Source organism: Drosophila ananassae, chromosome XR (genome assembly GCF_017639315.1).
Source record: "Drosophila ananassae strain 14024-0371.13 chromosome XR, ASM1763931v2, whole genome shotgun sequence".
NCBI lineage: Eukaryota > Metazoa > Arthropoda > Insecta > Diptera > Drosophilidae > Drosophila > Drosophila ananassae.
Genome location: NC_057932.1, coordinates 16,304,124 through 16,321,554, shown reverse-complemented (window position 1 = coordinate 16,321,554; position 17,431 = coordinate 16,304,124). Strand labels below are relative to the sequence as shown.

Sequence of the window (17,431 nt, the reverse complement as noted above, 5' to 3'; positions counted from 1 at the left end):
TTTTGGAATTATTTTTCCGTAAAACCACTTGTTTTTGTTTCCAATAACAAAAATACAGCGCAAAGCCCCTGGAGCTAAACTGATTAATTTTTTAACTGATCAGTTATTTTTCTCTAGTGGGAGAACAAAAGAAAAAAAACAAAAACACTGAAAAGTAGGCAACTTTATGTTTTTGAAAGAGAATTATTTTATTTTAATAATTAAAAATATTTAAAACTGTTAAGAGCTTAAAACTAATGCTTTATAAATAATTTAAGAAAATTATTAAAAAGCACCTAAAAGTAGACTTTAAAAATTAAACTTAGCTAAATGATAAAAAACATGAAAAATAAAGAAAGATTTTTTTTTGTATTTCAAACACTAAACTTTCTTAATAAAATATAATTTTTCAACCAACTTAATTTCATTTCCAACGAATAAGCACCCACAAGTAGGCTACAAAAATTTAACTTAGCTAACCGATAAAGAAAATACAAAAAAAGAGGTAAAAATACATTTTTATCTTTAAACACTAATTTTTTTCTTAATAAATTACAATTTTAAACTACCTCCAGTTAATTTTCAAGAAATAAGCACCTAAAACTAGGCAACAAAAATTAAATATCCCATTTTCCAGCTAAAAAAACTACTTACTAATCACAAAATATACAAAATACCATTAAAAAAATCCACATTTTCTTAATGAAAAACGAGATTATGTTGAATAAACGCCTCAAAATATGCAACAAAAACGCCATTTGAATGAAACTATTCGATTAAAATGATTGTGAAAATCGGATTTCAGACACTTGTCTGTCTGTCAGAAAGTTTTGACCGATTTTTGCACCCAAAAATTTGTGCTGCCACCCCGAGGCGCGCTGTCAGGATTTCGTTATTTTTGCTCGCCATACCGGCTAATAAGTGTATCCTGCGCATCCTGTCGATGCCAAAAAAAAAAAAAAAAAAACAAAACAGGCCATGACAGGCCAAAAATGAGGAGAGATAATTATGTGGCTGTCGTCGAAACATTTTTCCTTCCACTTTTTTCGACATGCGTGTGTTTGTTGTGTTTTCATCCCAAAACCGACCGAATTTAATTAAAAGTGAAAATGCCATTCAATCAGAACTGCCTTCACCAACCAGCTCTTCAACCAATTGTTTGCGGGTCGAATAATAAAAAAAAAAAAACAAACATAAATCCACTTGGGGATTAGCCTAGGGGAATAAACATACAAACAAATCACATAAGGTATGTAGTGGAGTGCATTTTGCATTCTGAACTGAAATCGGCATAAATATAGCACTTGAGATGGTGGCACTCGGGGGGCCCAGTTTCCAGATCCTCTTCTTCCAGAGCTTAAGGCGAGGACTCCGAGGAGTCCTGTTTTTGTGGCTTTGTTAGATGCTGGTAAGCCGCTTACTTCAGTCCGGTTCTGGTCTGGGTCTGGGTCTGGTCCAGTCCACATTCTCATGACAGCTGCATTTTAATTACCTGGCAACGTTTAATTAACAGAAAGTGAATAGTAGGAGGCGTTGAATGAAAGGATACCCTGCTGGGTCTAAAAGGACTAATAAAAGAAAGTGCATGCTTTTTTCAAATCACCAACAAAAGTGTCTAAAAGTAGGCAATATCGTAATTTACTTCTAAAAAGCATGCTTTTTGGGAGGTAGCTATATTATTTTAAAGCTTAAACATCAAAAAGGAATAGTTTTTTTTTACGATTCCTTTTATTTTATTTTTAAATAAGTTAGAATTTTAAGGCCCAACATCTAAAAGTAGGCTATACTACATTGTCACAACAACTAACTTTAAAAAAAGCATGCTTTTAGGCATTAAACTTTATTGTTTTAAAAAAATAAGCTTCTTAAAAGTTAATTTAATATACTTAATATGAATCTAGGATAGAACTGTAAGTCATAACCCCTAAAAGTATGCAATTCTCTAAAGAAAATTGGCATTTTAACCAAAAATATCTTCAACAAAGTATGCTTTTAGGCACTAAAATATATCATTTTTAGCAAAAATCTTCTAAAAAGTTAATTTAATTTAATTTGTTTTAGTCAAGGATAGAATTGTAAGTCCTATCTCCTAAAAGTATGCAATTCTCTCCAAAAGCACTTGAACAAAGCCTGCTTTTAGGCACCAACCCATATAATTTTTTGCATAAAAGCTATTTCCGATAAAATTTTCAAGTTCAACCTCAACATTCGAACAAATATTCCACGAAATCATGAAAACCCGATAATCAAAATGCCAGTGATAGTTTTTCGAAATAAATATGGGTAATTAGTTCCACCTGTTTACTGCCAGGATATTATACAAAAAAAAAAAAAAGCGATGATAATAACTGAAAAAAAAAGGAAAAAAGGACAAAGGCAATCTGTGAGGGATGTGGGCGGAAGAATTTCGTAATACTTCTCTTCTCTTTTCGTTTTTTTTTTTTTTATGTTGCTTTTCCTGTGAAATTAAAATTGTATTTTAGCCATAATCTGTGCAATTCAATGAGCAACATGCGAATTCAATTGAATTCAATTTGATTCAATTGGAAGCAAGGCAAGAGCAGACAGAACAGAAGCTAAAGCAGAAGGAGCTTCAAAGCAGCCCAGGACGAAGGCTGAAGGACATGGCAGGCTGGCAGGCAGTAGCAGTAGCAGAGGCAGGATACAGGACTCGTTCATCGCCAACGCTTTTCCTCAATGGCTAACGAATTTGTATGGGTCCATAAAAGAGCGAGACGGCACTTGCTGTCGGAGTGAGATGGTACTAAAGTGGGCGGTAATGGGCAGTGCGCGTAACGACTTTACAGGACCTCCTCCTGCCTCCTGATGAGGCAGGCGTCTTTTTTTTGTATTCCTGCCTTTCTGGTTTATTTTCGATTTGAATCTCTCTGGGGTTTTTTTTTTTTTTTTTGGTTCATTATTTTTGGGATACCCTAGAAGGGGAAGTCTGAATTTTAGAATTTTTTAGACTTCCATGTCCGTCTGTCCGCTTGTCCGTCTGTCCGTTGGGGTTTTTATAGCCATTGTCCTGGAATTTGGGATTTTATAATTTTTGAAATTCTATTTCTTATTTAAATTATATATTTTGTCCTTTTGCCCGCCACTTTCTCTTCAAACTATACTTTGGTATTAAAAATACTGAAACTTGTTTTAACTTCTTTCTAGGGTATTTTAGCTTCGATTCTCTATCTATCTTTTAACTTACATTTTTTTCCAATATTTTTTATTTTTTTTGTTTTTTTTTACACATTTTCCAGAGCCGTGCAAAATTTTCTGGCACTTCCACTTCGGTCCACTTGGGTTCGATTCAATTAGGAGTAAACGTAGGAGGATTCTGGGATCCTGGTATTCCCGGGATCCTTGTTATAAACCCCCGAAGGTATGTCCAGGGTATGGGGGACCACCTGCTATGCCTGGCATAGCACTGCCAGTAAAATGCATTTATGTTTTAATTCGTTCAACCAACTTTGTAGGTGGGTAGGATAGGATAGGTAGTAGGGATGCTGGCAGGACGAAGGACGAAGGACGAAGGACGAAGGACATGCTACCGCCGGCATGTGCTGCAATTCAGTTAAGTTTTGATTGCTATTTTCGCTTCGCTTCCTGCCCCGGCAGCTCGACGGGCTGCCACAATGTTGCCAGCGGCTGCAAATGTGTGACATTTCCGTTTCCGCTTGCCGCGCTAATGTATTATGCCCCCATACATATGCAACACTATTTTTTCCCCCCCCCCTCAGTAGTTGTAAATTATCGAGTGGCAAATAAATACAAAAAAAAAAAATAAAAATAAAAAATGGCAAGTGTTACTGTTGATAACAATGTTATCAAAACCACTTATGGTGGAGGAGCAGAAAAAAAAAGAAGAGGAAACTGCATCCTGGTTGGTCCTTTGAGGCCATGGCCATGAACATGACTAGAGAGCGAGTCCTTGTCCATTTCCTGGCCGCATTTTCGTTGCATGTCATAAACAAGCTTGTGTCAGCTAGCTTGGAGCAAAAAAAAAAAAAAAGAAGGTGAAAGGTGAACGCCAAAGCGGTAAACACGACAAAGGTAGAGGGACCACCAAGAGCTGGACAAGACGGAAGGAAGGAAGGAAGCCTGGCCTGGCCTGGCCAGCATTTCAGAAATATTTTCCACCTCCAGCTAAGAGCATAGAGTATCCTAGCATATCCTGAATAATATATCCAGCACATTCTCTCCCGACACTTGGCATGAAACAATGGCTCTGACTCACTTACTCACTCCACTCCCCAAAAAAGCTGGCATGCAACATTTGATGGCATACTTTCGGGCACTCAACAGTTAGACATGAATTTTAAAATGATTTCTAGGCAGAGAAGTTTGGGTTTTCTGGAAACTAATTGGATCTGAGGCTTTTAAAATTAATCCTCTGCTCGTTTCAGATGCACAATTATTCTGTTCTGGTTCGCTTTTCTCGAATATTCTTTTATATTTATGCCAAAAAGTATGCTATGGTTTTTCCTTTCCTCTTCTAAGCTTGTCCGCTACTGTCCGCATGTCCGCGAATTTGTTTCTCGACTTCATAAGTCCTTCCATTTAAGAGCTATCTTGACCAGATTTTTCTCAGACATTCCTTATCTTTTTAGGCAACTTTTAAGTCTAAAATAGTTATGATCTGCCCTCATGTGCATTCCGTATTCGACTTGGTGCTGAGTAACCTTTTCTCTCTTTTAGTTTTTCCCTGTCCGTGTCCTTTTCTCAAACTCAAAGTGGCACCAAAGCTGCTGCACCGCACTGTTGATGGGGCCAGACAGGCAGGCAGCTAGGTTACTGCCAAGGCAAGGTAACCATGTGTGCACTTCCGTTGCCAGGTGGCACTACCACTACTGCGACTGGTAGTTGCTAGTGCCTCTGCCACTGCCACTGCCTCTAACTGGAAAACTGCATGTCAAAGACAGCCAAGAAAGCCGCAATCATGCTCTTCCTGTTCCAGTTCCTGTTCCTGTTCCTGTTTCTGTGTTTTGTGTTCTTCTACCAGAAAGTCCTTCTACCAGCTCTGCTCCCCTGCTGTCCGGAATCCATAAGGCTTATGTGGCTGTCCTGGCAGTACTTTAGAGTCCTTAAATACCTTTTAAAATACAAGAGTCTTGGGTCATTTAATCATAAACTATAGTTGCTTCTGGAAGACCACTCTTTGGGTGGAAAAGTACCAGGTATCATTTATTTTTCTCCATAATTTCTTCCCCAAAAACCGTAGAAATAGTCCAGTATACCCTTCCAATCTCCCCTTCAAATGTTTGTAGGTTTAGGAAGGACAAATATTTTTGCCAGAGCATTCGAATCTGAATGCGAATGTGGTTCTGCATGAGGAACTTATGCTTGATGCGAATGTGAATCGAAAAGTGAATCTGCCAACGGCCATATGCGGTTTAACCCTTAACCTTTTTGCCTTTTCAAATGTCCAACTCAGACTTGTTTTCTTTGTGGGAGAATAGGATGGGAGAAGAACTATAAATGGTATTCAGGAGACTGGAAGGACTCGAAGGAGCAGGGAATACACCATAAGCCATGTTAAGAGCCAACGAATTGAATAAACTGAACACTGATCCTTTAAAGTGTCCCACGACAATTAGAAGCAATTGTCAGGAAGAAGCACCATCATAATTCCCATTAATATGCAATGTTGCATTAACCGACTGCTGATGGATGTCCTTTCGGCCAGGACTTTCATCATCCATCCTACCACCGACCCACTCTCGAACAGCAAAGTGCTTTGTAAACTTTTTTGTGCAAGTCCATTAAACAAAGCTAAGCTGAAATTGAGCGAGACTCCTAAAAAGTGGGATGCCAGGATGGTATGGGGATGGGGATGGGGATACAGGACGCAGGACATAGTCACTGCGTCAATCTGTCAATCGTTCCTCTCTCTCAACACAGCATATTTCGATCTGGGTCGTCCTTTTGTCCTTTCGTCCGTCCGCCGTCCGCCGTCTGTCCCCAAAAACCAAGTCAATCAATCACCCACAAAATTGGGTGGACCAACAGGACAGGACTAGGTAGCTGCCCATGGGAGCTGGTAGGGGGAAACTCAAATCAACTAACCAAATATACACATCACATGGATGGAAGGGACGATAAGGACGAGAACGAGGACGAGGACGAACCAATTGAAAAGCCATTTTATTTGCTCCAAAATGAGTCGGAGCTTGATATTCCTAATCAACAGCAAAGTGACAAAAATTCAACAATTCATTTTTGACAAACTAGGCTGGCTGGCTAGCTGGCTGGCTATTGGCATTCATCAAGTTTATAATTTGATTCGTTTTGTGCCCCAATTTGGGGCAAGGAATGTATTGAGATTTTATGCTTTTATTCGGGGAGTTGATTTTGGTTTTTTGTATTAAAATTAAGGTTTAGAGAAGGATGAGGTAGGGGAGTACTGGGTATCATATTATGAAGATCTTATTCAGAATATTTAACATCAAAGATTCTAAGTCCTTAAAAAATGGCTTCAAAAAAGGGTTTCAGGATGGAGAGAGATGAGTACCAGGTATCATATAGTCTTTCTCTTTAGATTTTTAAAGAAAAAATGCCATAAGTACTAGGTATCATTTAGTCAAGCAGTTCCCTTTTTCAATTCAAAGATTTCTTTTCAAAAAAAATTATTTTATTCTAGACAAGTACCGGTTATCTTACAGCCAGTACAATAGGTCTCTGATACCTCTTAACTTTTTAAAGAAAATGAGGCCACAAGTACCGGGTATCATAAAATAAAAGATTTCTTGTAAAATAAATAACATAAATAAATGAATAAATAAATAAATAAATAAATAAATAAATAAATGAATAAATAAATAAATAATAAATATTTCTAGGCACTAGACACTAGTCTCTGATACCCCTTAACTTTTAAAAGAAAATAGTCCCAAAACTACCAGGTATCACCTAGTCTGTCCCCCAACTCCTCTGCCCATTTTCTCCTGAAAGAATCCCCTTTGAGTTTCCGCATTTGATTCACAATTGGCCCCGACTGGCCACAATTATAGGACCCAGCCGAGCTCGAAGGACCAAAAATTTGTCCAAAAATAAGGACGGCCAATAAAGGCCAGCCAGCTCGCACCAAATTAACCACAGAAGCAGTCCCACGTTTAATTTCAATTTCTCTGTGTTTCGAGTGTAAAGTGCCAGGAGGACGAGGCAGAAAGGACGAAAGGACCTCCCTCATTAGCAGAAAATATGAAGGATGCTCTGCTAGAAGGGTGTGTGTATGAGTGGCTGTGAGGGTTATATAGAAATTTGATTTATTTTCGGATCATCCGTTTGTTGTTTCGCTAATTAGTTTGCCAAGTGCAAGTGCAAGGCCGGAGACTTCAGTATCTCTGATACTGAAGGCGAAGGCGTAAGGACGTGGTGGTGGTGGTGGTAATGCCACGAAGGATAATTCGCGGAGGGACGTCCAGGCACTCTGGCTCTGGATCTGGATCTGGTGGCTCTCTGTCAGTGGCATAGACAGGCTAATTAACTCCAACACAAAGCCGCAACTTTGGTGTTGATTGCCAATTTACAAGCTTAATGAACTTGCGACTTGCGACTTGCGACTTTGGCTCTTCAACAGATGCACTAACAACCAAATCATCATCATGATTATCATGATTATCATGATGATGATAATGATGATGGTTGCAAGTCCGCCTAATCAAATCAAAGGCGCTCCTCCTGTCCGTCATCCTGTCCGTCCCACTTTGAAACTTGCTTTTGCGGCTGGCTTATATAATTTGTGCTGGTTAAATGCCACAAGGTATAAGGGGTTAAGGGTTAAGGGTTAAGCGGAAGTGTCAAAAGGTTAAGCTGATTGCAGTTCGATTCCGGCCGGAAACCGCAATGAAATCAAAGGACAACAGGCTCACTTTCCAAAACTTCTCTCACTTTCCCTCAAAAACGAGTTTAAAGAAAAGAAAAAGTTTTGTTTTTGGGTTAAGAAGTTATATAATTGCTTGGAGTGTGAGTTTTTTTTTGAGGTTATGAGTTATAACTTGGCTTGGAAGGGACTAAAGAAGCGGACAAGCGGACAGGCGGACAAGGGAATTGGTGTTTTTTTTTAAGCTTTTAAGGTGTTTTTTTTTATGTATTTGACTTTAAAAGGGGATAAGATGGTATTATAACTATAACTTTTAGAATAGCATGTATTTTTTTTGAAAATAAATAGGCGGACTAGCGGACAAGCGGACAGGCGGACAGAGGACTAGTGCTTTTTTAAACTTTTTAGGTATTTTTTAGGCTCTACTTTAGAAGACAGTATAAGAATTACATCTATAACTTTAAACTAAAGCCAGTTTTTGTAAAAAACAAATAAGCAAGTGGATAAACGGACAAAAGGACAAGCGGACAGGAGGACCGGCGGAGATAATTCGTGTATTTTTGTAACTTTTTAGACAGTTTTTTTTTGGCTTAAAATAGTACAACTTCTGTACACATTAAGGATTCTGTCTTTAGTTTTAAAAAAATAAATAGATATGACCATGAGGCTATAAAAAATCCCACTGCAGGCCACAAAAATAAAGCCCTACAACTTCTGTATCTCACAACCTCACCAACCCTCACCTTCCATTAAAAGAAACCCCATAAACAAACATTTCCACTAAATGTCTGTTAAAAGGATGATATTATAATGCAAATATAATAAAAAAAAAAAATAAAAGAGAGAAGACCAGACCAGAGTTCTGGTCAGAGGTCGTGGCCGCAGATTCCGGCTGAAAGGGAAAAAGTTGGCACACTTTTTGTTAAAAAAAAAAAAGAGAGAAAGGGAGAACCATTCGCGGTTGAAAACTCCATCACCCATTAGCCCTCTAGAAGGGGGAGTTGATGAAAATATATATATGTACATATATAGGTATATATGAACATGAACTCTTGGCGAAATTTTCATTTCAACTTTTGCATAATTTTATGCTCATTAATGGTGGCAGGATGTCCCTAGCAAGGATGCCAAGTAAGTGAGGGGTGGAGGGTTGGTGGGGAGAGTGAAAATACTCATAGCCATCGAAGCGAAAAGTCCCTGGACAGTGGCTTTAATTACTTTGATGCATGATTTTGCTGCCATTTGCAATTTGCTGTCGAGGATAATGAGCAGGAAGAGCTGGAAGAGAGGAGAGGAGAGGAGGAGTCCTTTCCCAAGCTTTATTTAACCTGCATCAATCCATCTACATACACACAAGGATATCCTTCGTAGGGAGGAGTGGCAGGACGAAGGATTCACACATGAGCTGTGCTCATACGCTAAATACTCTTTGGGGTTCATGGGGCATACTCGGAAATCCGAGCATCGAAGCGGTAAACAGCTCTAAAAATACTTCTACCAATTAATTTTTGCATAACCTGTGAGAATCCTGTGAGAATCCTGTGAGAATTTTCCACTCTTCTTGTGGAAAATATCTCGTGTTTAATTCTAATTACATATTACCTTACCCAGTTTAGTGGCTGAAACGCATTTATGTGTGCCATAATTTGTTTTCACTTCGGACTTTAACTGGTAAGTTTGATTCTTCAAGTGTTTTTTAGATGGAAGATGGTTAGAGAAGAGATTAGACTTCTAGGTGTTAGATGGAGGGAAATAAAACAGGGGATTGGTTAAAAAAATTAAATAAATAGACTCTTCTGAAGATGGAACATAGAAACTTAAACGCATTCCTTTGAAGAAGCAACTCTTTAAAAATAAATAAAATAAAAATTAAAGCAAGATTATCTATTTATTTGTCTTTCTATAAACTATTCATTTAAAAAAAAAATAATACAAAATAGTATGATTAGTTTAAAATATAAACTAGTTTAGTCTGTCCCCAAGAAAGTCGAACTCGATTTTTTATTTAAAGGATTTAATTTTCTGTATTAAAGATCTTTCAAAATGTTACAAAAGAAAATTTTAAAAATAAAATGAATAAAGTAAAAAAACCTATTGTTTATAGAAGGCCCAGGTAATTAAATAAAAATAAAAGAAACAAAAAATAAAATAATATAAGAAAAGAATGCATACCATGAAAGGGCGGGGGTGCGATAGAAAGTGGTCTTCAGGTATTCAAAAGAAAAGAAAATTTAAAAAATGTTTGTAATAATTTAAAAAAAAAATACTTTTAGAGAGAGATAAAAAAATAATAATATAAGAAAAGAAGGCATACCATGAAAGGGCGGGTGGTGCGATAGAAAGTGGTCTTCAGCTATTCAAAAGAAAAGACAAATTTAAAAAATGTTTGAAATAATTAAAAAAAAAAATACTTTTAGAGAGAGAGATAAAAAAATAATAATATAAGAGAAGAAAGCATACCATGAAAGGGCGGGAGGTGCGATAGAAAGTGGTCTTCAGGTATTCAAAAAGAGAAAAATTTCAAAAAAAAAAGTTGAAACAAAAACAGAAAAAAACTTTTTAGAAAAATCAAAGAAGAAAATCAGGTTATAAGCTGAGAAAACTCATCCCCAAGAATGACAAATCCCGGATAGAATTGGAGAAAAAAACAATAGAATTTTGAAAAAAGACAAATGTGTCCATGAATAGGAAGATGTTTTGAAAATAATTCTTAAAAAATAAAATAAGAAAATCAGATAAGAACAGGAAAATTTTATTATTAAAATATTTATATAAAATGATTCGATAAATTAAATAAAAAAAGCAAAATAAAAATAAAAACTTAAAATAATGAGGAGCTAGATGTGGATTGTTAGACTCCACAGCCGGTACTAATGGAGCTCCTATCCCCTTGCTACGAAGAAAGACGAAAATGTCCTAAAGCCTTTCAGTGGAGTGAGGCGTTAGTTGGGAAAAGGGAATTTTAGCTTTTTCTTAAAGTCTTAGTAAATGGTCACACTTGTTTTGTGGCTTAGAGATGGCAGTTTTTTAGAGCCTGTTTTAAAGAGACAGTGGTCGGTTCTAGCCATGAATATAGACCACTTTTCTTAAAATTATTTGTCCATTTGAGCACTAGTTTGCTTATTTGCTTAAAATATTTTTAGTTTTTAAAATAGAAACTCTAAAGCTTAAACTTTTATATACAATAATGTTAGTTTAAGATAAATATTTAGAACTACAGTTGGAAACTATAAGAATCGGTTTTGAGTCTATAATTTCTTATTTTATAACTTAGAAACTTGAAAAATGGTACAAAACTTTGTTTTATTTAAAAAAAAACAACACAAGTTGAAAAAACTTAAATCGGTAGACTATATCTTTATAATATATATAAAAAATCAATATTTAAAGCCTCTTAACCTTAATATTTTTGAGTATCTTTTTGTTATGGTACTTTTTTGTCCTTAAATTTTTTCCCAGAAATTATATTTTAATTTCCTCATTTTTATTCAATAATACACATGAAGAGCGTACAGAATATCATATGACTAAGTAGGCAAAAAAAAAAAAAAATGTAAGAGGCTCTGGTTGTGGAGTATTGTGTTCTGTGTCGCTTATTGGATGTCTGTCTGGCTTGTTCTCGCTTCCAGCAAGGACACTTCAAAGGACGAACACGGCGGCCGGCGAGTGAGGAGCCAAAAGAGCGAAAAGCGAGTGAGGAGACAGGAAAGGACATCCCCTGGACGTAGGACGTAGGACGAGCGAGGAGCCAGAAGCCAGGAGCCAGGCGACAGGAACCAGGAGACAGAAGCGAATTCCCCGCTGGCGAGCAATTGAGCAATTGTGCAAAAATGGGTAAGTGACAAAACCGACGAGCCACTAATGAACCACTCGTCCAAACAAGCTCCCCACCAGCTCCATTTTCACAAAAAAAAAAAAAAAAAAAAAAAACAACGAGGATGTGAGTCAATGAGATAAAAAGGTTGCCCAAATTGGCCACTGGCCACTGACCACACCGTTTGCATGTCCTTTCCGTAATGTCCTTTCTGTAATGTCCTTTCCGTAATGATAATGAAACCAGCAACCGTTCTGGGGTGGAGTTCTTTGCAAAAGTGGCTTTTCAAAATAAAGTTAAACGTCAAAAAATGTTAAAAAAAAGAGGGGATAAAGTTTTCAAAAAAATATTACTTAAAGTGAGGATTTATTTTGTAATTTAAAATATTTTAAACTAATATTTTTCTTCAAATTAATATTTAATAAAAATTAATATTCTCCCCCCTCTAGATGCTCTTCGCTTCCGTGGATCACCCTTTGCCCGTTTTACGGGCCAATCGACCGGACCCGGCCACCACCGCCCCCCACCCCATCCCCAACGCCCCCAGCCCCCGGGAGCACCCGGCATCGTCGCCCCCGAGCCACTGATCGTGGTCGAGGAGTCCAACTTTGCCGAGGAACAGGATCCGGATAGCTCCGAGCAGACTGTCTCCAATCGGGCCAGTCTGGACATTGATTCGCCGGTTAATCCGTATCTGTTGTCGCCATGGCGCGATCCGAGGGAGGCCCGGAAGCACTCCCTGCCCTCCCAGCAGGTCACCGAGGGCATTACGGCCAGTCAGGTGCGTCGGTTGTCGGAGCGCGGGGGCGAGGGCTCTGGGCCGACACCCAAGGAGGCGGCCTTCCTGGCCACCCTATCCCAGGCCCCAGCCCCCACCGGCCGACGGCACTCGGTGGTGACCATTTCGAAGGTGCCCACCACTCTATTTGGACGTTCGCGTCGGGAATCAGTGGCCGCCTATCCCAACAGTAATGGGTGAGTTTAATGTTAAATATTTAAGGATTAAATAAAGAAAAAAATCATTAGAATTAAGCCACTTATCCTTAAAAAAAATACCCATAATCCCTTGCAGAAGTAGCAGGATTTTGAGTTCCCGTCGGGAGAGCAACACTGGGCCCCCATCCACCGATCCCATCGGCAGCATCCACAACCTCCAGCTGGACATCATGGACGACATCTACTTGCAGTCGCGGAAGGCCCGCTTGAAGCTCTGGACCTCATCCAACGAGAAGGTCTGCGAGGTCCAGACCGTCGACGAGGTGGGTGCCGCCCAGCCGGCTCGCCGCTTCACCAATCGCCGCTATTCGGAGTGCCCTCAGCCGGGGCTGGCCAGTTCCTTTCGCCGCTCCTCCGAACTACCGATCGCCCCACCCACCACCATCCAGCCCACCCAGATCCAGGCCCCCCTCCAGCCCTCCGGCCCCACCAATCGGGCCTCCACACGCCGCAAAAAGTCCGGAAGCGGCGGCGGACTTCTGGGCAGCCGTACGGATATTGCCGGAATCTTTAGTTCCCTCACCAGCTCGGCCATGGACATGCACCGGCCGGATCCGGAGGGAAGGGATGGCAGCTCGGGGGCATCTAGCTCCTCGGCTGCCACCGCCAGCAGCCCATTTCTCAGCCAGACATTTCAGGCCGCCGCCCGAGGACGAGCCACCAGCGCAACGCCGACGCCAACAGCCCACAGTGCTGGACAGGTGGGTCATGTCCTGGGGCGGAAGGATAACCCTTAGTTCGATACCCTTACTAATCGATACCCTCGATTTCAGGCCGGAGGATGCAGCAGTGGTGCCGGTGGAAGCAATGGATTATTAGATCCGAATGCAGGACGCTCCACACGCTCCAACAGCTTCGACGTGTCCTTGCTGAACAACGCCAAGCAGCTGGTGACCGAGGCGCAGGATAATGGATCGGCCGCCTTGTCCGGATGGTTTGCGAAGCGCCACCAACCGATGGCCCGGAAGAAGAGTGTCCGGAGCAAGAGTTCGGCGGTGGCCCTATCGAAGGATGTCCTTGAACGGTTGCAGAAGAAGGACCCATTGGGCGGAGACTCTGGCAAGCCGAAGTTAAAGCCGCGCGCCAAACAGAAGAGCTGGGCCGATGCCACCAAGGCTAATATTGTGGATGCCACCATTCTGGGCACCGCCATCGAGGGTTTCCTGCGCAAGAGCTCCAATGCCAGTATGGCGGGTGGCTCTGCTTCCGGTTCCGGTTCCGGTTCCGGTATGGGATCGGGCGCCTCAACATCGGCAGCGGCACGCGGCGCCACGCCCAAAACAGGATCGGGCAGTGCCGGCGGCAGTCCAGCCCACAGCTCCCGACGGAGTCGGGGTGTCGGCAGCAGCTCCGCCCAGTCGCAGGCCGGGCGGGCGGTGCGCTCCACGCTGAACTGGTTCGGGAAGGCCGACGAGGACGATTCGAAGGACACGTGCGACGCCTCGTTGTGCGCCACGCTGAAGGACCTCTTTGTCAAATAGGTCGGGGGGCGCAGAGGCAAGTAGAGCAGGGGGTCGCGTCCCTACTAAAGCAGCATAACGGTGAGTTTTAGTCTTTAATTGATTGTTAATCGATTATTTATCGATTAATTTGATGAATTTCAAAGAGAGCTATGTGCTTGAGAGTTAAAACTTAAAAGAGAAAGTGAATCTATTCTTAATAAGCTATTTGTTTGAAGTTTATCATTATTTTTCTGATTTATTCGATATTATTTTTCGATTATTTCGATAAATTTTAAAGAGAAACTTGAAGTTATAGAGTTGAAACTTAAAAAGACAAGCCGATTAATTTATTTCAGATTCTGTAACCATTTATTTTCTGCATTTATTTCTTTTTTTTCCTTTTTTTTCCTTTTTAAGACATTATTTATCGATTATTTCGATAAATATAAAAGATATCTCTGTTGTTTGGATATGAAACTTACAAGAATAATAACATATAACTGTATTATTTATTTTTATGCTGTATTTGATTTATTTTGCGATTAAGCCGATATTATTTTTCGATTATTTCGATACATTTAAAAGATATCGCGGTTTTTTTATTGATGATGTTAGTATTTTCGATATAACTATATGAAGACTAATACTATTTAACTAATTTAACCATTTACTTGCTGTATTATATCCTTTTTTGATATTAAGTCGATATTATTTTTCGATTATTTCGATAAGTTTAAAAGATATCTCTGTTTTTTAGAGAAGAAACTTGCCAGACTAATAAAATTAAACTATTTTAACCATTTATTTGCTGCATATTATGTATCTTCCGACTTAGCCAGCTACTTGCACCTCTGAGATCCAAAACATCCTTATCGAAAATCGACAAAAGCAACAACCAAAAAACTTAACAAACGAACAAACAAACGAACAAAGTTTGAAGCTGAAAAACACACCAGTGAACAATAAAAGCAGCAGCTAGATAATAATAATAAACCATTCAGACACAAAACACAATGTCGACTAGTTGGCAGCACAAAAACAATAGCTTAAATGCGACAAATAAAAAAAAAAACGAAAAGGCAGAGCCATCATCCCAACATCCCACGTATTGAACAAAGAAGTTAAACCCATATTCAGTATTTAACATTCACATTGAAGCTCACAAAAGAATTTTAAACCCATTGCATCCACAGATAAATAATAAAAACAAATAATACGCCGACATCAACAGATTATCAGAGACAGTATGGTGGAAGGGGATATATATTATATATCCGGAGAAGGGCTAGCGATACCTGAGAATTATGGGAGTATATGGCGGCAGCAGTATCGGGATCAGATAGAGAACTTAGAACTAATAGAAACTGGAACAGCAATACACACCTCAAATGGCAGACAAAAGACACAAGCAGGAAACTGTACCTGAAGAGCAACACGGCACACTGACAGTTATCGATAGTTATCGAAAAGATAAAAAAAAAAAAAACATACACAAACACAATAAGAGATCATAGTAACGGTGAACAATAACAGTACAAGCGAGTAACTAACGGTACAAGTAACTTTTATTGGTATTGGTAAGTGGCAAGGGCGATTGAGAAACGATAAGCGATATATAGTGATCGATAGGCAGATATGTAGTTAAGCGACAACCGATAGGTTTTTAAGGCAAACCGCTGCAGGGGATTCAGGAATCGGGAATCGGGAATGGGGAGGAATGGACGACCCAGGACGAAACACCTCACCTCACATCTAATCCTCAAACGACGTGACGACAGACCTCATTTAATATAAATAATAAAGATACAGATAATATATATTCTCATACATTTTCATAACATTTGTATTTGAATAAAAATAATTTAAATTTTTGAAGAAAAAAATTAAGAGAAAGGATAATCTCGAAGGGGATTCGAACTTCGAGCAGAGAAAGCAGAAATATTTTTCTATGTGCAGAGCAATTTAGGGCCGATATCCGGATTAAGGATCCACCAATAGAGGCCAGGATGGGGATTTTTTGATAAGTTGCTATAAATTGCAACAGACATACTTATATACCAAATATATTATATAAAATATATAGTACGTTTTTTTTTTGTTAATTTTTTTGTGAAGAAAAAAATATCAAAAAAAAAAAAAAAAAAAAATGGTGACGGGTTCGAGCTTGAAAGAGGTTAGAAAGTGGTTGCATCCTTTGACATCCTTTCAAGGATACAGTTTACAGTAAAATTACAGTTAGAAGTACAGTTACAGTTAAAGTGCTGCTTTAATCGCACAAATCGAGGCTGAATATCGGCGAAGAGACACAAACAATCGAGTGAATCAAGAATGCTCAAGAATGTGCTCGAACCGTTGCCATGAATACGAATATGAATATGAATATGAATACAAATATATGAATATGAATATGAATATGAATATATGCACACAAACACCCACCCACACACAAAATTCCCACAATGAAAATCAAGCACAGTTACGTGCCCATAAATATATATATATATATATATTATATATCTATACACATTAATATACATAACAATATGCGAGTTTATTTATGCGATGAATAAGAAATAAATGTCTACAGACTCAAGAGTTTTAATCAATGTAAACCACACAATAAATGTAATTTGTATGTACAATCTGAGCTTACTCGAGAGGCGAATTCTTAAAAACCAAAAAGGCATAAAAGTTAAAGGCAAAAAAAAAAAAAAAATCATAAATCGTAAATCGTAAAAGCCTAAACTAAATCGAGTTTAAAGTCAAATCGAATATAAATTAATGTTGGCGTTGAATATTTAATGTTCTTAGCACAAAAAAAACAACAAAGGATAGAAAAAGCAAAAGCACAAGCGGAAAAAAGAAAGTTTTTTTTTTTTAAAGGGGGAGAAAGCGAGATTTTATTCCGGAAGTTAGAAAAAAAAATCAATTAAAGAAGAAAAATTCAAATTGGAATTTTTCGCAATTTCGCGACAAAATTGAGAAAACTTGAGAGGGTGAGGGAGGGGTGGGGGGGAGAAAACAAACAAACAATCAGTCAATATTGCAATCAATCAAGTGTGTTTCTATATGCGGCATTTGGCTTTGTCAATTTGTCAATTTTGGTCGAGAAATGGCAAATAGAAAATAGGATATTGAAGGTGGTTTTGGTGGAATGTGTTTAGGAATGTGTCTGCAGGCCGCTTATTGCCGGATGATTGGAATTTATTGGAATTATATACCATTATACATTAATAGTATTAATAACACAACAATATAATCCATGAATTATATCTCAATGTGCCCGAAATGTGCGTGTTTTTAGACTTCGATTTCCAAATGTGTGTGCGTCTCACGAGGCAGGTAACCCAAAGTTAACTTTCACTTTCAGTGTGTGTTGAT

General features: G+C 38.8%; 1 protein-coding gene across 2 annotated transcripts in view; it reads left to right on the top strand.

Moving 5' to 3' along the window:
* The window catches only part of LOC6505173, a 50,625-nt gene extending 33,587 nt beyond the window's left edge, over window positions 1–17,038 (top strand). The window contains exons 3-7 of one of the 2 annotated variants that reach the window (XM_044717419.1): window positions 11,428–11,632; window positions 12,062–12,587; window positions 12,685–13,309; window positions 13,382–14,149; window positions 14,890–17,038. In XM_044717419.1, coding sequence (XP_044573354.1) covers window positions 11,629–11,632; window positions 12,062–12,587; window positions 12,685–13,309; window positions 13,382–14,089 — 1,863 coding nt within the window. In that variant the 5' untranslated portion in view covers window positions 11,428–11,628 and the 3' untranslated portion in view covers window positions 14,090–14,149; window positions 14,890–17,038. Of the gene's footprint in view, window positions 1–11,427; window positions 11,633–12,061; window positions 12,588–12,684; window positions 13,310–13,381; window positions 14,150–14,885 lie in introns of both variants that reach the window. The other variant, XM_014904822.3, reaches the window with a different exon arrangement.
* Window positions 17,039–17,431: the final 393 nt, after the last annotated feature.